The 26911-nt window shown below is 42.7% G+C and overlaps 1 protein-coding gene across 3 annotated transcripts; it reads right to left on the minus strand.

Annotated features, from left to right (window-relative positions):
* Nucleotides 1–14: 14 nt before the first annotated feature.
* On the minus strand, nt 15–17225 carry fhl1 (Four and a half LIM domains protein 1). Of its 3 annotated transcripts, NM_001141895.1 has the most exon segments (7): nt 19–699; nt 893–1079; nt 1314–1483; nt 2113–2290; nt 2861–3042; nt 15939–15993; nt 16932–16974. In NM_001141895.1, coding segments are annotated over 5 exon segments (846 nt in total). In that variant the 5' UTR covers nt 3017–3042; nt 15939–15993; nt 16932–16974; the 3' UTR covers nt 19–544.
* Between the last annotated feature and the right edge of the window lie 9686 nt (nt 17226–26911).

Genomic DNA, 26911 nt, shown 5'->3' on the forward strand with positions numbered 1-26911 from the left:
GGAAATAAACACAATTTTGGCACTTACCTTTATTGATCAATAATATGCATTCACATCCTGAACTTCACTTTAAAAAGCTGAGTACATGATTAGACTCTGAGCATAACACTTTGATACCTAGTTTGTCCGTACTGATTATTGAAGCCCTATACGCAAAACCCTCAACAGCTCTTCAAACACATCACTTCAGAGACACCATGACTGATTACTTAGCAAGTATATGATTCAAGAAGCATGTAATTGCCATTATTACTGTTCCAGTAAGGAACGGAAAAGGGCATTCCCTATTGACTATGCAGAGTTCTGGATTTGACCCAAGCTTGTTAGTATTACATATTGTAGGCAAAAAAACAAAAAACACTTGGTGTGTTTAGTATTCAACAATGACAGAAAACAGTTGAACTAGATTCATATTCAACTGCTGTTAGATTTCATTCAGGTGAATAACCTAATACATGCTTTCTCTTTTAAACCCTTGATTGGCCACTTCATTTGAGTTATTTGGCTTATCCCGTTTATGTTCTGCCCCTGTTGCTGGCCATGCTCACAGCTTCTTAGCACAGTCAGGGCAGTAGATGTCCTCTCCGTTGATGACAAAGCGCTTGTTGGCCAGGGAGAGGGAGCATTTCTTGCAGTTGAAGCAGTACTCGTGCCAGGAGTGACCCTCGTAGTTCACCACGTTGGTCCCATGGCCAAACCCTGTATTATGGGAGATAGCATAGTAATGGGCCAGATATATTATAGCCAGTTTACAGCCATAACATCTTATTAATGCCACTGAATCTCACTAAAAACATTCCATCCTACACAATGAAATCCTTCATTTATTATAAAAGGTGTCTATACAATAAATATAAGGCATAAATGTTCATGTAAAGTGTGGGTGTCTGACCTGTGATGGGATTCTTGCAGCCATTGCACTGCTTGGCCACGGAGGTCTTGTAGCAGTCCACACAGTAGACCTGCTCCTCGTGGGAGGTGAAGCGGGTTCCGGCCAGGCCCTTACGGCATGTATGACACACAAAGCACTCGGAGTGCCAGGGCTGGTCCTGGTAGCTTATACCACCTGTGGTGATGGGCTGAGGGGAGAAACGCCATGTTAGTTGCATTGGAAGACCATGTACTTATTCTGTATGAATAACTGAAAGCGTTTCCTTTTAACTTGTACCTTCTGTTGGTATACTTGAGTATAGGAATGCTATAATTAGGCCTACTGTATTACACTATTTCCTGCCATGTTAAACAAAATTCACAACAGAATGACAACGATTTTGTTCTGTTTGTGGGTGTGTGAAGGGGCAGGTCTTATGCACCTGCTTGCAGTGGAAGCATTTCTTGGCAAATTTCTTCTCATGGCACGGGCCGCAGAATATGTCGTCGCCCTTGTTCAGGAAGCTCTGCGAGCGGATTGGTTGCTTGCACTCGAAGCAGGTGAAGCACTCCTCATGCCACACCTTGTTCTTATACTCCACGTTCTGGGTGCCTGGCAGTCAAAAATATAATAGATTAGAAAACAGACACTTGTTTCACGCAGTGGGTGAGTACATAGACAGTGAATTTATCTACTCCGATTTCAGAGTACTCTTGTCTGAGTGTCCCAGAGTGCAGAATAACGGATTCATTTACGAATGCGCAACACCTGTTGAACATGACCGGTATCAGTAAGCGTCGGGGAAAAAAACACGTAATTAATTTGTTGCCAGCAGCTCAGTTAGTCACCAACGCTCTAGATAACATAAACAGTCTAACCAGCTATGCTAGGGCGAGTAAAATGGTCAGTGAGATGTTCTCTCATTTGTGTCTGAAAGTAGCAAACAAGATAGCCAGTTAGCTCGGGTGCTTGACTGCCGTTGTGAGGTCAGAACACTCGGATCAACCCTACTCCTCAGTTAGAGGGTCCAATGTGCGTTCTGAACACGGACAATCTGACAACGGTCTGACTTTACGAACGCCCAGAGCCCACTCTAGCGCTTCAGAGTGAATTTACCACACACACACACACACAGTCGGAATTTGCCCTGGGCTTCACATGAACAACATACATGTAAACAGCAGCCATGTGCACACTGCTAGGTCACTTAAGAAGTGTATTATGGGTATGGTTAAGCCCACCTGGCATGACCACCTTGTAGCAGGCCTGGCACCGGTTGCCATCCTCGCGGGAGCCACACGTGCCACACATGATCTTGCCGTCGTCCCTGGCACCGAAGGGCTCGTTAGCCAGGGGCTTGTAGCACTTGGCACAGCGGAAGCAGTCCTCGTGCCAGTGACGGTTCTTATGGTTCAGCTCCTGGACAGAGAGGAGGGAGGGAAAGGCGTGAGATGCATTCATTCACATGGGCTTCCTACACACCTCATCAAACTGAGACTCTTTCCCCAATCATTTGTTGGCGACGGTATTCAGAGGTGTTAGCCAGAAAAAAAGAGTATGTCCTTCTGGAAAGCATTAGTGTAGATTACGTGAATTTGAGTGCAGCATAGCATGAAGGGCCAGACAGCCAATACGGACACCCTGGGGTAGACACTAGTCACGGTGAAACAATGTGAATGGTATAATACTTCAGGGTTCGTTAGCAATGATAGTGTCTATAACACAAGTAAGTATCTGTGACTTATGTTGTGGAGGCGGCGGCTGCTGCCCCAGGCTCAGGTCGCCACCTGTCCATATAATCATATTCGTTATCTAAAAGGCTAAATTGATCTTATATCAGCACTCCTACTCTGAAAGGCTTAGTGGATACTGGTACAGATATGTAACACTGGCCTTAATCTGGACATATGAACTGAAGCCAATCAACTTTATGAACACACATTTAAGGGTACACACACACACACTCACAAGGACATATGCGATACCCACCTTGGCATCAGCCCCAATGGGGCGACGGCATTCGGCGCATGTGTTGGCACAGAGCTTGTCGAAGCACTTTGTACACACGTGCTTCTCATCCTTCATCACATACTTCTTCCCATGCAGGTTGTCACGGCAATAGTAACAGTCAAAGCGTTCCGTCATGGTGGAAGTAGAGTAGCTCCTCGGCCCTGTACAAACACATAACAACAATCACATTTACCTTGGGGAACAAGTCATATGTACAGTACCAGTCAAAAGTTTGGACACACCTACTCATTCCAGGGTTTTTCTTGATTTTTACTATTTTCTACATTGTAGAATAATAGTGAAGACATCAAAACTATGAAATAACACATATGGAATCATGTAGTAACCAAAAAAAAGTGTTACTTGTGCACATGACATTAAAACTTGGAACTTGTTCCTCAGCCATCTACAACGCATGCACCCAGACCTGAATAATGACTCGGGGCCCTCCAAACTTCCTCACACTGGCACTAACCAGTGGTGTAAAGTACTTAAGTATTTTTTTGTGGTATCTGTACTTTACTATTTATATTTTTGACTACTTTTTTTCACTACATTCCTAAAGAAAATAATGTACTTTTTACTCCATACATTTTCCCTGACATCCAAAAGTACTCGTTACATTTTGAATGCTAGCAAGGCAGGAAAATATTCAAATTCATGCACTTATCAAGAGAACATCCCTGGTCAGCTCTCCTGTCTCTGATCTGGCGGACTCGATAAACACAAATGCTTTGTTTGTAAATTATGCTTGAGTGTTGGAGTGTGCCCCTGGCTAGCCGTAAATAATAAAAACAAGAAAATGGTGCTGTCTGGTTTGCTTAATATAAGGAATTAAAAATGATTTATACTTTTAATGCATAAGTATATTTTAGCAATTACATTTACTTTTGATACTTAAATATACTTAAAACCAAATACTTTTAGACTTTTACTCAAGTAGTATTTTACTGGGTGACTTTTACTTGAGTCATTTTCTATTAAGGTATGACAATTGGGACTTTTTCCACCACTGCCATTAACACACACTGTCATGTTGACAAAACATGGCCCTGTCTAGCAGGCACCCAGACACACAAAACCTATCCATCATCCAAGCTAAGAAAAATACATGTTCAAGCTGGCATCCCAGTATGAGTTCTGTCCTCTAATCAGACCCAACCAGACAAGGGGCTTAGCACTGGCATGCCAAAAGGCTGAGGGAAGTGTGTGGAAAATGGCTGCCTCAAAATGACCCACAGATGTCTGGCTGTGAACTGAGCTTTAGCGTGTAGTCATCACTCTGTCTAACTCGGCCCTGCGGGGGTTGGCTGACTTTATCAGGCTTTGTTGGAAAGTTGAAGTCATATTTTTAGAGTGCCTGGCTCATTCAGTCCATCACATCCCACCCAACCTCTCTGCCGTTGTCTTCTTTTTGGCAGCGTCATTTCATTGGCTGTTAGAGTAAACAAAACCGTCCTCTGCCCCTCTCATTAACATTCCGATCACAATGGGCGGCACAGGCCAAGATACTCTGAAAATATAGTTTACCAAGCTACCAATTATTTCACACAGGAAGAAGGTTAAGCTACACTAAAGCTACCCTTAAGAAACATATAGTTTACTTAACTAAAGTTACCTTGAAAAAGTAGTTCACTACATCCAAACTACTTCGTGAAAGATTATCATATGTAGATCTGAAATGTCATAGAACACAAATTGCAAGACCGATCCCTTTGGGGTCATGTTTATAGAATGTAAATTATTGCCCACTTCACCCATATTTTCTCTGCTTTTTGCAAAAAAAAGTCGTGTGTAGTTCCAGTAGTAAGCAATTAACTAGTGAAAACACTATCTAGATTTTATTTAGTTCAACTACCACCAAGCTACTGCAGAAATGAGTTAAATTACTAGTTGAACTACATGTAGTTCACTACTCCCCAACACTGCCTTTAGGAATAATATAGCATTCAGAGTATAGTATAACTGCAGTACACTGCAATATAACTGTAATTATAAACTTGGTGTTTCAAGCCCTGAATACTGATTGGCTGACAGCCATGGTATATCAGACCGTATACAACGGGTATGACAAAACATGTCTTTTTACTGCTCTAATTACATTGGTAACCAGTTTATAAAAGCAATAAGGCACCTCGGGGGTTGCGTCGTGTCTAAGAACATCCGTGGTTTATTGGCCATATACCACACCCCCTCGTGCCTTATTACTTAATTAGAGTGCAGTATAACTGCAGTATGCTGCAAATACTGCATCCAAAATAACACCGTTTTTTTTACTGCAGTAATTGTGTAGTATAAATGCAGTTAGAGTGCAGTACACTGCAGTTATTCTGCAATTACTGCGTCCAAAATAGCAGTTACTGTACTTTTACTGCAGTTTCAAAACTGCAATCTTTTTTTGTAAGGGTGAAGACCCAGCTGTGTCCTGGAAGAGATTGGTTGTGTTCTATGGCCTCCCTGGAATGAACAATGCTCTTTCAGTCTTTCAGTGACCTACAGTATGTGTCATTGTGATCATCTTGATTGTCAATGTCATGCACTTGCAAGCCTCCTACATGTCTCGTAGATGGGTTAGCTGACAATGTCACGAAAACAAAGTGCGTGCTTCCATGGGGCAGAAGTCAGTGTGTTGTTGTGATTCTGGATGGCCAGATTACCTCCAAGAATGACAAGAAACTGCCACGTGGGTAATCGTAAGTGGTTCAAATATGCTAGCTACCTAACCAACAACTGTAACAATGTATTTCAAATCAAATTGTATATGTCACATGCAACAGGTGTAGACTTTACAGTGAAATGCATACTTACAAGCCCTTAACCAACAATGCAGTTAAGAAAAATACCCCCAAAATAAATAAAAGTAACAAATAATTTTAAAGAGCAGCAGTAAAATAACAATAGCGAGGCTATATACCGGGGGTACCGGTACAGAATCAATGTGCGGGGGCACCGGTTAGTTGAGGTAATATGTACATGTAGGTAGAGTTATTAAAGAAGCCTCTTGGGCCTAGACTTGGCGCTCCGGTACCGCTTGCCGTGCGGTAGCAGAGAGAACAGTCTATGACTAGGGTGGCTGGAGTCTTTGACAATTTTTAGGGCCTTCCTCTGACACCGCCTGGTATAGAGGTCCTGGATGGCAGGAAGCTTAGCCGTACCCACTACCCTCTGTAGTGCCTTGTGGTCGGAGGCCGAGCAGTTGCCATACCAGGCAGTGATGCAACCTGTCAGGATGCTCTCGATGATGCAGCTGTGGAACCTTTTGAGGATCTGAGGACCCATGCCAAATCTTTTCAGTCTCCTGAGGGGGAATAGGTTTTGTCGTGCCCTCTTCATGACTGTCTTGCTGTGCTTGGACCATGTTAGTTTGTTGGTGACGTGGACGCCAAAGAACTACAAGCTCTCAACCTGCTCCAATGCAGCCCCATTGATGAGAATGGGGGCGTGCTTGGTCCTCCTTTTCCTGTAGTCCACGATCATCTCCTTATTTGAGAAACAAGTGCTGATTGTGCAAATGTATTTATGTTTTCAATAAACATTGGAGACAAAATACAGTTTACATGTTGTCAACAATATAAGCCAACCATGTCTGTTTTGCCCCATAGTTGCGCACGCATTGGTTTTGTTGCTAAACAACCAACCCGTCTTCACAAAAATATCTCTGATTAATGAGACAACAGATGTGATATTATTGTGAGCGCTCAAGTATCTTAAACCTTTTTAATACAATGAGAGCAATGTGGGGGAAATACTAATGATGGAATGACAATATATCCTGGTAGCCGTGAGAACACTGCAAATATTCACGAGTGCCAATTGGTGCTCTTCGAGTGGCATGGGGATGTGGTGAACTGAACAGGATGAGTTAGAGCCGCTGCGGTATGTGTTCTCTCCCAGCTGTAGTGTCTAGTGAGGATGGAAGGATTCGTAGAAGAGGGGAAAGAGAGAGGCCCGTCTTCACTGTGCCAGAGGGATAAAGGAGGCAGCCTGGCTTAAGCCCCTATACAGAGCCACCGGTGAGTCATCCCCATTCTTATCTCAGTGGTACGAGCCAGTCGGGATCAGTTCAATAGAATCCAATTGGCAGGACAGGATCAATGGCTAGATTAGAGGCAGTAGGGTATCAAGGTATCACAGTCTCAGAAGCCCAAATCCATCTCAAACTGAGTTAACCATGCATTCCATTCTGTGTAAGCACTGTGCCCATATGTCAGGGACATCTAGGCCCACAAAGTCAGATGATTGACTATTGAGGACACTGTGGATGCCACCGTGACCATTGTGGGTCTAGATGTGCCTAATAAAAGAGCACTGTGATTAAGCGCTAAGCCTTTCAGCTACTGCCAATCACACAGCTGCTTCCACAGAAACAGCCATGGTATGCACCAGCACTCTTTGTAGGAGGGGTTGGAGTACACCACTTTGGTCCCTGGGGGTGGGAGAAACACTTTACAGAGGAAAGGTCAGAGTAAGAGCACGGTGAGTGGTGAACCAGGATGGTGCCAGGGATAGCCTCACAGAGCCTGGCTCTCATTAACATTGATCACGGATGGCTTACTGATGGCAGATCAAAGCCAAACGGACCCCAGAGAGAGGGTTCTGGAGGTCAGTAAGATCAACTGCTACAGTGCCTTCAGAAAGTATTCACACCCCTTGACTTTTTTCCACATTTTGTTGCGTGACAGCCTGGATATAAAATGTATTAAATTGATCTACACATAATACCCCATAATGTCAAAGTGGAATTTTGATTTTAGAAATTTGGACAAATGAAATAAACAAATGAAAAGCAGAAATGTCTTGAGTCAATAAGTGTTCAACCCCTTTGTTATGACAAGCCGATATAAGTTCAGGAGTAAACATTTGCTTAACAAATCACACAAGTTGCACGGACTCTGTGTGCAATAATAGTGGTTAACATGATTTTTGAATGACTACCCCATCTCTGTACCCCACACATACAATTATCTGTAAGGTCCTTCAGTTGAGTAGCAAATTTCAAGCACAGATTCAAATGGAGTCAATGCCTCAGAAAGAAGGGCACTAAATGATAGATTAGTAAAATTAAAATAAAAAGCATGGACGGTGAAGTTATTAATTGGGCATTGGATGTTGTATCAATACACCCAGACAATACAAAGATATAGGCGTCCTTCCTAACGCAGTTGCCAGCGAGGAAGAAAAAATGCTCAGGGATTTCACCATGATGCCAAGGATGATTTTAAAACGGTTGCAGAGAATTATGGCCGTGATAGGAGAACACTGAGGACGGATCAATAAAATTGTAGTTACTCCACAATACTAACCTGCATGACAGAGTGAAAATAAGGAAGCTTGTACAGAATACAAAATATTCCAAAACATGCATCCTGTTTGCAACATGGTACTAAAGTAATACTGCAAAAATGAGGCAAAGGAATTCACTTTTTGTTCTGAATACAAAGTGTTTGGGGCAAATGCAACACAACACATCATTGGCTGCCACTCTACAAATGATCAAGCATGGAGGTGGCTGCATTGTTCTTTAAGTAGGTTCTTATTTACAATGACGGCCAAACCCTAACGACGCTGAGCCAATTGTGCGCCGCCCTAAGGGACTCCCAATCACGCCTGGTTATTGTACAGCCTGGAATCGAACCAGGGTCTGTAGTGACACCTCTAGCACTGAGATGCAGTGCCTTATAACTCCCGAGTGGCGCATCAGTCTGAGTATGCTTGTCATCAGCAAGAAATGCAGAGTTTTGCAGGATAAAAAATAAACTGAATGTAGCTAAGAACAAGTTAAATCCTAGAGGAAAACCTGGTTCAGTCTGATTTCCAACAGACACTCTGAGATTAATTCACCTTTAAGCAGGACAATAACCCTAAAACACAAGGTCAAGGCTACACTACAGTTGCTTACCAAGACAACCTTGAATGTTCCTGAGTAGCCTAGTTTTGACTTAAATCTGCTTGAAAATCTCTGGCAAGACTTGAAAATGGCTGTCTAGCAATGATCAACAACCAACTTGACAGAGCTTAAAAATAATAAATTGGCAAAAATTGCACAATCCTAGGTGTGTAAAGCGCTTAGAGACGTACCCAAAAAGACTCACAGCTGTAATCGCTGCTAAAGGTGATTCTAACAGGTATTGACTAGGGGGGTGAATTCTTATCTAATCAAGATATATTAGTTACATTTTTTTCTTCCACTTTGACATTATAAATTATTTTGTAGATTGTTGCAAAAAAAAGGACAAATACATTTTAATACTACTTTGTAGCACAACAAAATGTGGAAAAAGTCAAGGGGTCTGAGTACTTTCTGAAGGCACTGTATGTATAGTATCTACCATGTGATATCTCTGTCTGACTTGAAATGTACCCAATAAAAACATATTGAATGAATCATCTTTGATCCACTACTTACAGCCTAAATGATGCTGTCCCAAGGACTTCATTTCCACGATACAGATGCATCAATCCAGCTGTAAATAGCATTGCCTTGAAAAAGGTCAAACCATCACTTTTCTCCAGAATTATTTTTCCAACTTGCTCTACGGACCTCTTTGCTCCCTCTGTGGTGTCATAAGACCTTAGCTTCCTTTCCACCAAAAATACAATAATTAGAAAATGACCTCCAGAGTAGTGGTTCCTCACAAAATGTCCATTGTGACGCACCAAACAAACCCATATTTCTAGCCAAGGCCCAAGAGGAACTTTCCACAACCTACCAGCCAGTGTCTTTAACCAAACTTGAGAAAATCTCCCCAAACCACCACCACTAGTCCAGCACCAGGTATCAGTAATGGATTGAACCCGTACGATCAAGACAAGCATCCATCACAATGCAACCCCACACTACATCAGCCTATTTCTTTAGCTACCTGAAAGTCTGTAAGCCATGTTTAGGTCCAGGTAAGAGAGGTAAGGAGAGGAGAAAGACAAATCCAAGGACCGGAGGAGAGAGTAGCATCCACACAGGGAGAAAGAAGACCACACACCCCACCAAGGTATGGGTTATATATACACCCCCTCTGACCCACAGCCTGACGCCCACAGCCGCCCCCTCACCCCCTAACCCCACACCCAAACCCGACCATGAACTGTCCATTCCATTTTAGGATATGTATCAGAAGAATAGAGTGTTGGGAGGGAGAGAGAAAGCCAATACCATGGCTGTGACATCAGAGGCAACAGATACCCCCATTGCCCCCTATGTTATTTTTATATATAATATACACATTATATTAACATTGAGACAGTGGCTGAGACGGTGCAACACTGCAACCGACCAGCAAGCTGATATCATTACTCAGTGAAAGTGCTGAAAAACATTGTGCAAACAATGTATTAATCAAGCCATAATTTATGGTTAGTTTGTTTAGTAACGCTGTTTATATTACCATCAACACTTAGAGAGTGTGTGTGTGTGTGTGAGTCTGTGCGTATGTGTGCATGTTGCGTCTGCGTGTGTGTCTCTGTGTGCGTTTGTGTGTGTCTGTCTGTATTTACATGACCAGATTATGTGTTCTAGAAACTATGCTCTGAAGTGCTCCCAGACAAGGTTCTTCAAGGCACAAACACAAGATGCATTTAAGATCCAAAGGAGAAAAAAAAGAGACACATTTTCAAACACTTTTTTCCCCCAATGTTGACCTTAGTGTCTCTCAGTGAAAATATTTCCTTGAAAGGAGCGAAGCTGTTCACAGTAAGAGGGATTTATTTTGTAACTCAAAAGGAACTATACACCCTAGACCCGGGATGGGCCACTTTGATGGGGGCGGGGGCCACAAAAAATATGAACTCATCATAAAGTGGCTCGCGGGTCTGCGTACCCACATCCATACCCACACATGCAGACAACGGATTTGTGCAATCAATATATTTGTGCAGTTAAACTACTTAACTCTCTTAACTAAATGCATTATATCAGTAGCCAGGGCTTGCCCTAGCCTTCTGGGGGCCTTAAGCAAGATTTGGTTGGGGCACCTGGCGGGCAAAACCTTTTCCTGACCCCTGTCTTGACGGTGGAGAGAAAAATCTAAGTTTAAAAATACATTTTATAACGAATTTCATGAAATTCTACTCATTTTGCCATGGGGAAGAGAGAAAAGAAAATCAGTTTTACAGCTAATTTCCTGAAATTATAACCACTTTGTCATGTGGTGGAGAGAGATTGTTGCAGCTTAAAAGCAAATTTCCTGCAATTCTACACATTTTGCCACGACTTATGCCATGATAATATTTGGGCTGGGAATTGCCAGGGACCTCATAATGCCTCACATAAGTATGGTTCCACACACACACACACACACACACACACACACACACACACACACACACACACACACACACACACACACACACACACACACACACACACACACACACACACACACACACACACACACACACACACACACACACACACACACACACACACACACACACACACACACACACACACACACACACACACACACACACACACACACACACACACACACACACACACACACAAAGATCAGGAAAGTATGGGAGGTAATGACAGAAACTGGATTAAATAATCAAGACATCATCAAGTCAATGACCCGAGTAAAGACCCATGATCCCCATTGTTTACTTGCCCTAATGAGTCTACCATGTCTCAGCACTTCTCCCTGTGTTTCTCCCTAATGGCATCCTATCTCCTACGCAGTGCACTACACTTGACTAGAGCCCCGTGGACAATGGTCAAAAGCAGTGCACTATATAGGGAATAGGGTGCCATTTGGGATGAAACCCATGTCGACCAGGAGAATAAGCCAGAGGACAACAGATCCTATGGGGAGAATACAAAGTAGTGGAGGCTTGTTTAAGACATTTGGTTGTAGTCACAGAATGTATTTTCTCCCATTACTGAGGTTTGAACTGATTGTTTGTTGTTTTGTTGCCTGTCTGTGTAAATCACCTGTCCCTCAGTTAAACTAAACCCACAGAGTAACATCTATGATCAGGTAGGTATCATGGGCACCACAACACACCACTTTAAAGGGGCAATCTGTAGATCAGTGACTCCCTGTTAATAAAAAGCTGAGGGATGGGTTTGGAAAAATCTAACCACTCAAATTCATATACAGAGCTATGGATGCAAGAATTGACCATCCACGAAATCAAAATATTTTGATTTCACTGAATAGCCATATTTGAAGGCTATTCGGTGTTTGTTTACATTTACATTGTTTACAAACATTAGAGAAAGCTTATATTTTGGGTTTTGGTGGGGTAGGACAGTTGAACTAAGCTCATGAGGCATGTATAAGGCATATCATACATTTAAAAATCCCCAAATTGATGTGGCAATTACAGATTGCCCTTTTAAGCCCCCTGAGTAAGAGCCCTGTCTTCTGTCCTCTGTTTAGTATACTCATCCCCCCATTATTGTCATCCCTGTCCCTTTCTCCCTTGTACGGCCTCCCTCTGTTGTTCTTTATCCTTTCTCAATATCTCTCTCCATCTCCCCCTCCCTCTTTAACAGGCAGTTGTTGTGTTGACAATATAAATCAGTGTGTGTGTGTTCTTGTGTGTTTGTGTCTGTGTGTGTGTGTCCGTGCATGTCCCTGTACGCATGCGTGTTTGGAATGCTGGCAGAGGTGTGACAGGCTCATTTGCGGGTACTGCTATTGAGACTGTGTCTATTCTCCTAGTAGACAATGGCAGAGGAATGCACGCCCCGCCTGCCAGACTCTTAGGTACTGCCTTTAAACAGGACAGAAATGGCACCACACACTCACCCTGGCTCCATCAGCGACAACAAACCACACAAGAACCACAAATACCTTTTCCAATCTGAAGATGGAAACTGATAGGAGTTCGTTAGCCAATAGCCATACAAACCGAAGTGTTAAAATGTTGACGATACATGTGACACACTAGGAGAAGATGTTGACTACATTGAGTTTTCTATCTTTCTAATCTACTGTGTCCATGTCACAGTGTGTCTACCTATCCAACCAGGACACAGATATCGGGACTCTCTGCACCGCAGATTTGCTGTCCCTCAATGCGTCCTAGCACTCCACTGCATGAAACGCTATTGGTCTCAGTCTTTATGCTCCCTGGGAGAGATTAAAAGAACTGTTCAGAGGATAACCTGGCAGCCGTTCGGTAGTAGTGGTGGTGGTGGTAGATAATGACGTCATTTGAAAACCTCGGTGCATAAACATCATATATCTAACCAGACAGAGTCATATTGCACATGTTACCAGTGGGATTAGAGAGGTAGGAAAAAATAGGAAGTCTGGAGTGGACTTCCTGACCAGATGCAGGAGTAGGTCCTGATTGGGTCATTAGAACATGCCGACACCCCTTCTACTGTACAGCCTAAGATCACCATAGCCCTGTGAGACGGCTATGTCACTGGTACATTGTCCGCGGTTTAATCACAGTTCATAGATCTGTCGATAACCCACCGTACAGCACAAATGATCCCTTACCATGTGTTGCAGTAACACTGACGTCCACTGGCAACATGCGTTATTCATCTTGTGTGGCTGTGTTTAAGTTGTCATTATAAACTGGGTGGTTCAAGCCCTGAATGCTGATTGGCTGACAGCCGTGGTATATCAGACCGTATACCACGGGTATGACAAAACATGTATTTTTACTGCTCTAATTATGTTGGTAACCAGTTTATAATAGCAATAAGGCACCTCTGTTTGTGGTATATGGCCAATATACCACAGCTAAGGGCTGTATCCAGGCACTCCGTGTTGTGTGGTGCCTAAGAACAGCCATGGGCCGTGGTATGTTGGCCATATAACACACCCCATCGGGCCTTATTGCTTAAATAACACATTCTCAATGACCAGCTCTCTGGCCAAAAATGTCAGCCTCTTAATCGTGATAAATGAGTTAATGGATGGTTGAAATAGCCCAGACAGAAACAAAAGGACAGCCTATCCAAAGGCTAATTTCTCAGAATGTTCCCTCTGTCTGTCTGTCTGAGTTCTGTTGTGACTCTGTCAACATCCGTTCCTGGTCCTGGTCAGTGGGAAGGGCAGTGATAAGGCCGTCTAATCTCAGGGGAGTACTATTGTATTACTGACTCACCACCACAGACACAGTGACATAGACACAGAACTATATCAACACATGTTCCCTAGCAACAACAGAGGTGAAGGTGGAGACAGACCTGGGTCAAATATGTGTGATTTCTGAGTGGACACAAGGAGCCATTTTGTCAACAAGTCTGAACGTGATCACATGCCCACATCCTCATCTCGTAACTAGACATGACACTGACATGATATCCACGTCCCACTTGCACACAAAGGTCACTACCCCTTAGACAACCACTCATTTATTCTCGGTCCTATGTGTCAATCGATGGCAACAGTGTTTCCAAACAAGAGGGGGTGTGGGGGGGGGATATGTGTTTTTCCATTCACCACCCCCCCAAACCCTCCCTTCCATGACATTGAGCTCCACACACAAACACAAGTGCACACACACTGATAAGGATTTCACAGTGGGCCAGCCAACACTTGGAGCTCCCATTTCTTCTGCATGACTCACAGCTCTCTGAATCTCTCCAGAAGTAAACTGCTCCAATAGCTCAGTCTGTTCTGTTCATAAAGATGGATTGAGGAGTCTGTCCCCAGTATACGTCAAGTAGGACGATGGAAAGAGCTCTTAAAGAAAGACAGACTCACTTCATCCCTCCCTATAAGCCCGCAGACCGCCCTTAAAAAGTAGTGAGCCCCAAGTTGCAAAATATGGTTACATTCATAGTCATTTGGAGAGTCACACAGTACTTCTGCCAATTGGAAAGAGGGTCTGGGAAAGGGTTATGAGCTCTCTCTCTCTCTCTCTCTCTCTCTCTCTCTCTCTCTCTCTCTCTCCTCTCTCTCTCTCTCTCTCTCCTCTCTCTCTCCTCTCTCTCTCTCTCTCTCTCTCTCTCTCTCTCTCTCTCTCTCTCTCTCTCTCTCTGTGTAACAACAACACAATGAGGTGTGGAGATGGGTGATAGGTACCCTAGCAGTTAAGAGCGTTGGGCCAGTAACTGAAAGGTCTCTGGTTTGAAATATGTTGATGTGCCCTCGAGCAAGGCACTTACCCCTAACTGCTCTTGTAAAGTCGCTCTGGATAAATGACCAAAATGTGTAAGGCAGGGAGGTACAGTTTTGCCTCCACTGGAGACAATGTTGCTTCCCTCACAGCCAGCCGGTCAGTCAGACACACTACATTGCCTAATTAGGATCTACTCCGCAGTCAGCTGGAAGGCTAGTGAGCGTGCTGTATCATTATTTCATAAGCTCCACTCATCTACACATACTTCAAATCACATTTGAATTGTCACATGCGCCGAATACAACAGGTGTAGACCTTACAGTGAAATGCTTACTTACAAGCCCCTTAACCAACAAGTACACATAGGCGCAAGCCTACACACACACACACACACACACAGTGAGAGCAAACAGAGGACACTAATGCTCCAGAGGCTGTCTTCTTGGGCAGAAGGCCAGGTGTCCCTGGGACTGATGTGGACCATACAGGAAACACAAGGCCCTCCAGTAGCTGAGCCCTCTGATCTAACATAATCAATGTCACAATGTGTTCCAATGGGCATTATGTCTGCAAACATTGGGTCCTGCTGCTATTGCTGGTGTGCCACGCTGGTATTTCATTATATGACTGGTTGATCAGATTAAACTTTGCATGAACACATTCTTCACGAAGGCACAAATGCTCACATGGACTGAAACAGGACTGAATCAATCAGTCTGGTTAGAGACAATGAGTGTACTGTAAAGTACCATATAATGAATGTACCATATTATGAAAAGTTATGGGCACTGAACCCAATCCAAACAAAAAATAGTTTGGGCTTTTATTGCCTAAAATGGTGATGTCATTGGCACAATGAGAGCCAGTCACACTAGAGGAGGAGGGGCCTTCCCAGGTGTTCTGAAGCTGCTGCTGGGAGAAAATGACATCATACATTTGGCTTGGCAGCTGGCTTAACCAGTAAAGTGTAGCAGGGTTGAGGGCAACCTATTGTACAGTGTGTTTTGTAAAGCGTTTTTGGGCTGACCTTGAATAACCCGCTGGTGGGAGGTAGGCTTCTGTTGTTATGGTATTCTTGAGCACTGTTGATGTAGACATGGGGTCAGGGCCCTATTCAATTAATACTGGATACCACATTTTGACTATTGGATATGTCCAAAACAACATTATATACAATACAGTTTTTTGTGAGTCCCATTGTACACAATATTTTGCTTGAGGAAGACAAATGCTGCTTTTGACTTATGCCAGAAAGCTGGTTTCAGGGTTTGTTTGAATAGATTACATCATCAGTGTACAGAACACAATAAAATGTAAATAAAATGGTTTTCAGTTAGTTATTTTTCCATATGTCAGTAAACTTTAAAACTTGAAATTAAAAGCACTAGTAAATGTACCAAACGGCTCATTTTAAACCATTAAAACTGACCACATAGGCTTCAGTATTTTACCAAGCCACACAATAACCATATGCATATAGACACTCACACATCTTTAGTTTTATCTGAAAATCTATACATTTTCAGTCTACAAAATGTACTGCAACAGCTTCTTAAAAAAATATACTTGAGATGAATAATTGCCAATAGGCTAAAATGCACTAAGAATAAAAACATCACATGCCTTCAGGGATGGGACTTTAGTTCATATCACTGACTATTCAAATTCCAGCCTTCCTTATCAGACCTCTTTAAAGCAACTGGTGCCAACTACGTGGAATTTAATTATGTACACCAGCATTCAATGTGCCCAAATGCACCTTGTGTCCGTTTTTTGTTGTTGCTTGGACCCAAAGTCAGAATTGAATAAAAACACAACAAATGTGATTTAAACATTTACTCATGTCATAGACATAAAGGGGAGTAAAGAAATATATAACAAAAAAAGTCAAACTTTTTCGCATAAACAGTCTGGTCCGCTGGAATTTTCCCAGTCAAAGATAAACTTTATCCCAACACTAAAAACGAATATTACTAGGTTTGAAGTTGTTTTTTAATTCTCAAAATGTAATTTGACTCACCTATCTCCAAGCGTAAAATATGCAACCTCCTCTCTCCACAGTGATGCGTCCAACAGTAAGTTTTTAGCCGAGGTACCAGACGCGCCGTTGACGCTCCTTAAAAAGCAAGTGGAGCTCAGAAGAAAAAAAACACAGCAGGATATGATCCAAACCTCTATGTTAATATCAACAATGACCTCATCCAGGAATTTATAAGATGTAGCTGTTAGGATCTCAACTTCTCACTCGTTAACACTGGAGGTCATGGAAGCAATACTGTAGAATTCAAAAGCATCAAGAAAGGGCTTCTGCTTATCAACATGCTGCTCTTTGAGATCAGGTATATGAATCAAGCAATCGCAATATAAGTTTGTAATGTTTTAGTATGGTGTGCAACTCTTAGCGTAGCCTAAGCTATTTTCATTACATATATCGATTTAATTGCATTCAGAGGAGGATGTCTTGTGCCTTCCAGAAAATGTAGAGATGGAGATGTTTGACGTGACATTTATATGTCATCTATGTTATCCATATGTATGCTAAGTATTCCCCAGTGCATGCTCACCTCCTTCTTTGGTAATGAATATCGTTTGCTGAGAGAGATTGCAACAAGATGAGTCACACTAAACCAAAAGTAAATACAGTACTTGTATCCATACTCACCCTCCTTAAGCCTGCAACTGTTACTACTAAGGAATAACACAGGTAAATAATATTGATGATACATTAAAACCACAGACGTTGTATCTTATCAAACTGTAAGGTGTCAATGACATAAGAATAACCATATTTTCTATTATTTTATATCAAAAGCACAATTCTAGCAACAAAGATCGAAATGGCTTGGCTATACCATTGGCATAACTAACAGTACATGGATGGGAAATCCCTGTTGAGCAGACACCCCTCTCCCAGTGGGGAAATGTTGGGTGACCACATGTCCCGGATTTTGCGGACAGTCCCGCATTTTGTCCCTTTGTCCCAAAAACAAACAAACATGTCCCGCATTATATCAACAAATTCAAACACCACTCATTTAGAAAAAAGGTCGATTTGTTCCGTATTTCAGACAACCAACCTGTCTCTTGCGGTCAAGTTTCGCGAATGAAAACATATATCATAAGGATGTGGTAGTTTCTCATTCAACATCTTTGCTGCTACTTCACTCAAACTCAATCTTGTTTGAAAAGTCTCCCTTTCCAACTATTTGACATTCCCTGAGACCAAACAGAAATGTTTCCTTGGCCAAATATTCCCCGATTTTCATAAAACGTCCACACCTTGGAAGATCACATAATGATTCATTAGTATTCCACAAAACATAACCAAATATTAGCATAATATAACGTTGCTGTAACATCAAAAACACCACCTAATTTCCTCTGAGATTTTAGGATGTTTAGATGAATAGTTCCAAAAAAATCTCGCGCGGCCAAAAATCAAAACAGAGTGCAGCTAAGCAGAATGTGCTTTGATTGAAACAAAACACAGGAAGGCTCAACCATTTTTTAATACCATCTGCTCTAATTTGCTCACGAAACAGTAATTCAAGAAGATCTAAATGCATATTCCCATGAAAGTGATGGAGATCAAATGTTCACCAATCACTGGGGGATTTTAAGAATGTGAAATGTCAGAATAATACTAGAGAGAATAATTTATTTCAGCTTCTATTTCTTTCATCACATTCCACTGGAAGTCTACAAACACTCAATTAGTATTTGGTAGCATAGCTTTTAAATTGTTTAACTTGGGTCAAACGTTTCGGGTAGCCTTCCACAAGCTTCCCACAATAAATTGGGTGAATTTTGTCCCATTCCTCCTGACAGAGTTGGTGTAACTGAGTCAGGTTTGTAGGCCTCCTTGCTCGCACACGCTTTTTCAGTTGTGCCCACAAATTTTCTATGGGATTGAGGTCAGGGCTTTGTGATGGCCACTCCAAAACCTTGACTTTGTTGTCCTTAAGCCATTTTGCAACAACTTTGGAAGTATGCTTGGGGTCATTGTCCATTTGGAAGACCCATTTGTGACCAAGCTTTAACTTCCTGACTGATGTCTTGAGATGTTGCTTCAATACATCCACATCATTTTCCGTCCTCATGATGCCATCTATTTTGTGAAGTGCACCAGTCCCTCCTGCAGCAAAGCACCCCTACAACATGATGCTGCCAACCCCCGTGCTTCACGGTTGGGATGGTGTTCTTCGTCTTGCAAACATCCCCCTTTTTCCTCCAAACATAACGATGGTCATCATGGCCAAACAGTTCTATTTTTGTTTCATCATACCAGAGGACATTTCGCAAAAAAGTATGATCTTTGTACCCATGTGGAGTTGCAAACCGTAGTCTGGATCTTTTTATGGCGGTTTTGGACCAGTGGCTTCTTCCTTGCTGAGCAGCCTTTCAGGTTATGTCGATATAGGACTCGTTTCACTGTGGATATATGTATACTTTTGTACCCGTTTCCTCCAGCATCTTCACAGAGTCCTTTGCTGTTGTTCTGGGATTGATTTGCACTTTTCACACCAAAGTACGTTCATCTCTAGGAGACAAAACGCATCTCCTTCCTGAGCGGTATGACGGCTGCGTGGTCTCATATACTTGCGTACTATTGTTTGTACAGATGAACGTGGTACTTTCAGGCATTTGGAAATTGCTCCCAAGGATGAACCAGAATTGTGGAGGTCTACAATGTTTTTTCTGAGGTCTTGGCTGATTTCTTTTGATTTTCCCATGATGTCAAGCAAAGAGGCACTGAGTTTGAAGGTAGGCCTTGAAATACATCCATAGGTATACCTCCAATTGACTCAAATGATGTCAATTAGCCTATCAGAAGCTTCTAAAGCCATGACATCATTTTCTGGAATTTTCCAAGCTGTTTAAAGGCACAGTCAACATAGTGCATGTTAACTTCTGACCCAATGGAATTGTGATACAGGGAATTATCAGTAAAATAATCTGTCTATAAACAATTGTTGGCAAAATTACTTGTGTCATGCACAAAGTAGATGTCCTAACCGACTTGCCAAAACTATAGTTTGTTAACAAGAAATGTGTGGAGTGGTTGAAAAACAAGTTTTAATGACTCCAACCTAAGTGTATGTAAACTTCCGACTTCAACTGTATAGTAACAGACATGACCTACAGCATGGTCAAGCAAGTTATTAATGTTTCCAACATTTTCAGACCACTAAACAGCTATTGATTTAGAACCACAGTAGATATGGGAGTTTATCAAAATTGGGTTTGTGGATCTATGTAATCTGAGGGAAATATGTGTCTCTAATAGTCATACATTTGGAAGCTCAGTTTCCACCTCCTTTTATGGGCAGTGTGCACATAACCTGTAAGCTGAGCTTCTCATTCATTTTTTGTTCGCCTCACAAAAGTCAACTAATTCTGTTTTTTGAATATCCATTGCGAATGATAGTTCCTCAGTATTTAAAAAAAAAACATTCCAACACTCCTGGCCTCGATAATCACCAAGCCTCGGTGTGAAAGAGCAAAATATCATGATCTGATGATCCTATATATCCAGTGGAAACGTCATAAAACATTTGTCTGTCCTGAGCTCACTGGCACAGGAAACTCTGAGGGTCCGAAATAGGCTCGTTGATACAATGATGCAAGTTCGCTAGCTACAGCTTCAGGCCGGACCCAGTTGATGATTTAATACAATGTTGCACTTCACTCGCAATAGCTCAAGTCAAAACAGATAGAAAGAGAGGCGTAGAGAGATTAATGTGGAACCAGAATTTTCATCAGGATATTTTGTACTGTTTTTATGTGTCAGCTTTAGGCCTATGTATTTTACTTAGTTGATGATGGAAGTTATAGGCCTACTGCTGCATTGGCCAATTGGCAATCTCTGAGTTCTATGCTCTCATTTCTTTAGCCTCTAATGGGTCACAGAATATTAATGTGTCCATATGACAGAGTGTAGTGCTCTTGCCATAGTTTATTTTTAACTTTTAGACTTGTATCATTTTACTTCCGACTTGTATGATTAACCACATGACAATGATTTTGAGAAACTAAAATGTAATTATTGAAATGAAACTGTTCCACGAAAATGCGTATATCAAAATAATCATAACTGGCACACAGATGGGTAGAAATGGTAAATTGCAAGCTTCCCCAAACTTGAAACTCACGAGCAGCCTATGGTCTTTGCTATTACACCCATAAAAACAAATCTAAATGCAAGCAAGTGCACACATAGGAGGGCCCGTGCAAAAACATGCCCCGCCTATGGAAATCAAAGGCCCGTCCAACTGATTCATTCTGTCGCCGGCCCTGGAACCTCGTAGTCCCAAGCACTCGTTTTGTCAGGCTTTACTAATACTAAACCCCCTTCTCTCTGGAATAACTAAAGTATCCAGAGAGACAATCATTGGCAAATAGGATAAGAATGAAATGTTCTGTCAAACAATTGTTTCATAACTTGGTTTGTTTTTGTTTATATCTCTACTCTTAAATCACTCATCTAACCATCTTTACTTTTTAGAGATTTGAGAGTCACAGATGGTGGTTGACCCTTCTGAAATGTTTACTTTTCGCTGAGAGAGAGGAGATGAGAGAGAGAGTTAGTCTACTTGAGTCTAGTCTGTAATGTTTTATAGGTGTCTGGGTCTTTCAAACCTCAGACCAGAAGTATGTGAGCTGAGCTTATGCTGAGCTGGTGTTCATTTCTACTGAAGGGGAGGGTGAAGGCTGCCACACTGATCTGGTTACTGCCGTCTCACACACACCACGCACGCACGCACGCACGCACGCACGCACGCACACACTCTCTCTTTCTTCCTGTCTCTCTCTGTCTCTCTCTCTTGTAAGCAGACACATTAAACACGCTATATAATGGAGAGAATGCTCCCGTCCTCTACCCTTAGAGAGATTAACATCTGAATGAATTAGTTCTAAACCAGCACCTACAGTAGTAACACAGCACATGAGAGTAAACACATATCTCCCTCTTGGCATGGCTAACAAGAAACCATGACACGTTCCTTTCATAAACTGATGATGATGAGACCCATTCATTTAGCCTCCTCTGTATGCTAATGAGGATGATGAAGGTGAGGGTATTGTCTTCCTGTATACCAAGGGCATCTGTATTGAGATTCTATAACATTTATAGCCCTAAGCATGACAGCTGTTCCTGCCATACTGCCAATTAATCCCACAAATCTAGATGCAAGAGAATCTTAGACAGGTGTGCTATGTCTTCCATTTAGGATGACACATTTAAAATACCCAAATGCAGGACAAAGGGATGATTTGACATTCACGGGACAGTGTAGCCTACATTCATAATTTTTGGGGGCAGTACCGCCTCAGTTTAATCACCTTATATATACTTTCAGTCTAATACGGCTATTTATTTACTTTTGTAGCTCTTCGTCAGAAGCATGTTTTTTTTAACTGTCCTCCAAATTTAGCTGGAATTTTGTGATTGGTATGACATTGGCCTACATCTCGCCTTACACTCCACAGAATATCAGATTTCAACAATGATTGGAGAAGTGTTTAACATCATCAGTGGCACATCCTTATGATATATAAATGATATATAAAAGAGCAACGTGACTGTAAACAGAGATCTGTATATAATGACGAGATGCTCATGTCTCCGTCCTAACAATGGGTAGTCGTTGGCCCAAAGGTGGGAAGGCAGGCGAAAATTTTAGGTCCAAAATAAGCCCATAGAAATGCAATGGGCTTATTTTGGACACATTTTGGCGAGTGAAACCCCTCGCATCGCCTCTTCCTCTCCGCTGAATGCCTAACAAATACGGAACAAATCTACCTTTTTTGTAAATTAGTGGTGTCAGAATCTTTTGAGAAAATGCACGACAGGATTTTTTGACTTGCAGGACGTGGGACAAAGGGCCAAAATGTGGGACTGTCCTGCACAAACTGGGACATGTGGTCACCCTACTTTCATTGTCATATGAGGGTCTGGCTGGCTAGCAGAGTTGGCTAGCTGTGTTGGCTAGCTATGACATTTAGCTTTCCTGTCCCCGGTTCAACCTGGTAGGTGATGAGTAGTTGCTAAACCACTGCTCACTTTGAACACACATATACTCTCCAAATATAGGAGATACGTTTCTGTTAGAGGTGTATGTTTTTTAAATGTTTTTATTTTTTATTTCACCTTTATTTAACCAGGTAGGACAGTTGAGAACAAGTTCTCATTTACAGCTGCGACCTGGCCAAGATAAAGCAAAACAGTGTGACAAAACACACAGTTTACACATGGGATAAACAAAAGTAAAGTCAATAACACAATAGAAAAATCTAGATACAGTGTGTGCAAATGGAGTAAGGTGATAAGGCAATAAATAGGCCATAGTAGCTTAGTAATTACAATTTAGCAAATTAACACTGGAGCGATAGATGTGCAGATGATGATGTGCAAGTAGAAATACTGGTGTGCAAAAGAGCAAAAAAAGTCAATAAAAACAATATGGGGATGAGGTAGGTAGTTGGATGGGCTATTTACAGATTGGCTGTGTACAGCTGCAGTGATCGGTAAGCTGCTCAGATAGCTGATGCTTAAAGTTAGTGAGGGAGATTTAAGTCTCCAACTTCAGCAATTTTTGCAATTCGTTCCAGTCATTGGCAGCTGGAAGGAAAGGCGGCCAAAAGAGGTGTTGGCTTTGGGGATGACCAGTGAGATATACCTGCTGGAGCGCGTGCTACGGGTGGGTGTTGTTATGGTGACCAGTGAGCTGAGATAAGGCGGAGCTTTATCCTAGCAAAGTCTTATAGATGACCTGGAGCCAGTGGGTCTGGCGACGAATATGTAGCGAGGGCCAGCCGACGAGAGCATACAGGTTGCAGTGGTGGGTGGTATATGGGGCTTTGGTAACAAAACGGATGGCACTGTGATAGACTGCATCCAGTTTGCTGAGTAGTGTGTTGGAGGCTATTTTGTAAATGACATCGCCGAAGTCGAGGATCGGTAGGATAGTCAGTTTTACGAGGGTATGTTTGGCAGCGTGAGTGAAGGAGGCTTTGTTGCAAAATAGGAAGCCGATTCTAGATTTAATTTTGGATTGGAGATGCTTAATGTGAGTCTGGAAGGACAGTTTACAGTCTAGCCAGACACCTAGGTATTTGTAGTTGTCCACATAAGTCAGAACCGTCCAGAGTAGTGATGCTAGTCGGGCGGGCGGGTGGGTGCAGGCAGCGATCGGTTGAAGAGCATGCATTTAGTTTTACTAGCATTTAAGAGCAGTTGGAGGCCACGGAAGGAGTGTTGTATGGCATTGAAGCTCGTTGGGAGGTTTGTTAACACAGTGTCCAAAGAAGGGCCAGATGTATACAGAATGGTGTCGTCTGTGTAGAGGTAGATCAAGGAATCACCTGCAGCAAGAGCGACATCATTGATATATACAGAGAAAAGAGTCGGCCTGAGAATTGAACCCGGTGGTACCCCCATAGAGACTGCCAGAGGTCCGGACAACAGGCCTTCCCATGTGACACACTTAACTCTATCTGAGAAGTAGTTGGTGAACCAGGGGAGGCAGTCATTTGAGAAACCAAGGCTGTTGAGTCTGCCGATAAGAATACGGTGATTGACAGAGTCGAAAGCCTTGGCCAGGTCGATGAAGACGGCTGCACAGTACTGTCTTTTATCGATGGCGGTTATGATATCGTTTAGTACCTTGAGCGTGGCTGAGGTGCACCCGTGACCAACTCGGAAACCGGATTGCACAGCGGAGAAGGTACGGTGGGGTTCGAAATGGTCAGTGATCTGTTTGTTCACTTGGCTTTCGAAGACTTTAGAAAGGCAGGGCAGGATGGACATAGGGCTGTAATGGTTTGGGTCTTGAGTGTCTCCCCCTTTGAAGAGGGGGATGACCGCGGCAACTTTCCAATCTTTAGGAATCTCGGACGATACAAAAGAGAGGTTGAACAGAATAGTAATAGGGGTTACAACAATGGGGGCAGATACATTTTGAAAATGAGGGTCCAGATTGTCTAGCCCAGCTGATTTGTATGGGTCCAGGTTTTGCAGCTCTTTCAGAACATCTACTATCTGGATTTGGTTAAAGGAGAAGCTGGGGAGGCTTGGGCAAGTAGCTGCGGGGGGTGCGGAGCTGTTGGCCGGGGTTGGGGTAGCCAGGAGGAAAGCATTGCCAACCGTAGAGAAATGCTTATTGAAATTCTCAATTATCGTGGATTTATCGGTGGTGACAGTGTTTCCTAGCCTCAGTGCAGTGGGCAGCTGGGAGGAGGTGCTCTTATTCTCCATGGACTTTTTGGAGTGAGAGCTACAGGATGCAATTTCTGTTTGAAAAAGCTAGCCTTTGCTTTCCTAACTGACTGTGTATATTGGTTCCTGACTTCCCTAGAAAGTTGCATATCGCAGGGACTATTCGATGCTAGTGCAGTACGCCACAGGATGTTTTTGTGCTGGTCGAGGGCAGTCAGGTCTGGAGTGAACCAAGGGCTAAACCTGTTCTTAGTTCAAAATTTTTTGAAAGGGGCATGCTTATTTAAGATGGTGAGGAAATTACTTTAAAAAAAAAAACAACCAGGCATCCTCTACTGACGGTATGAGGTCAATATCTTTCCAGGATACCCCGGCCAGGTCGATTTAGAAAGGCCTGCTCGCAGAAGTGTTTGAGGGAGCGTTTGACAGTGATGAGGGGTGGTCGTTTGACTGCGGACCCATAGTGGATGCAGGCAATGAGGCAGTGATCGCTGAGATCCTGATTTAAAACAGCAGAGGTGTATTTGGAGGGCAAGTTGGTCAGAATAATATCTATGAGGGTGCCCATGTTTACGGATTTAGGGTTGTACCTGGTGGGTTCCTTGATAAATTGTGTGAGATTGAGGGCATCTAGCTTAGATTGTAGGGGTGTTAAGCATATCCCAGTTTAGGTCACCTAACAGAAGATGGTGGGGCAATCAATTCACATATGGTGTCCAGGGCACAGCTGGGAGCTGAAGGGGGTCTATAACAGGTGGCAACAGTGAGAGACTTATTTCTGGAGAGATTCATTTTTAAAATTAGAAGCTCGAACTGTTTGGGCATAGACCTGGAAGTGTGTGTGTAAGTGAGTGAGTGAGAGAGAGAGAGAAATTGTGAAAGACCCTCAGGAGAACATGACGTAGTCCCAGTCGCCCTTTAAAGTTGATATTCACACCAAACAAATTATTTTTTTCGAGAGTTGTGACCATATTAGGAAAATCATCTTACCAGATCTGCACTGAGGAAATGTGCTGGAGGGAGAATGCCTAACACTCCGGCGGTAAAGAGAGCTGCCTCCCATCCGAAACACATCTCCTGCCTTGAAAGATGAATGGGAAATGTCCATCCCTAGTCAAATGGTTAGGAGTGTCCTGACAATGTGACCTAGGCAGAAAAAAAAAACTCTGGAGTCCTAGTTATTCTTTATCAGGAACAACTCCTGAACGTATAGCCAGAGAAGGAAGTACTGAACACCTCCCTATACCTACATCTGCACAGGGAGGAAACCTTACCCCACCTCAGTCTGTGTGTCAGTCCAGGTGAAGGATGGACCAGTCTCTGATGAGAGGATCTGGAGAGGTAGGTTTGAGACTCAGGCTGTCCATCCTAGAGGGTCTTGTGATACAGCACTAAAGGAGATTTTTTATTTTTACCTTTATTTAACTAGGCAAGTCAGTTAAGAACAGATTCCTATTTTCAATGACAGCCTAGGAACAGTGGGTTAACTGCCTTGTTCAAGGGCAGGACGACAGATTTGTACCATGTCAGCTCGGGGATTCAAACTTGCAACCTTTCGGTTACTAGGCCAAGGCTGGTGGATAAATGACTGGCATGATTTAAGAGTTTTTTTTGTTCTGTTCTTATTCCAGACAAATCTTAGGGGAAGGACTGGAGAAGTCCGCATCAGAGACTTGATCTGGTTAGCTATAAGCTAACGTTACATTCTCAGAGGCCAACTAGATCGTGTCTACATCATAACGTTGATGTGAAATCAGCAAGTCAATAAGGACACGATTACA

Source organism: Salmo salar, chromosome 05, assembly GCF_965601325.2.
Source record: "Salmo salar chromosome 05, fSalSal1, whole genome shotgun sequence".
Lineage (NCBI taxonomy): Eukaryota > Metazoa > Chordata > Actinopteri > Salmoniformes > Salmonidae > Salmo > Salmo salar.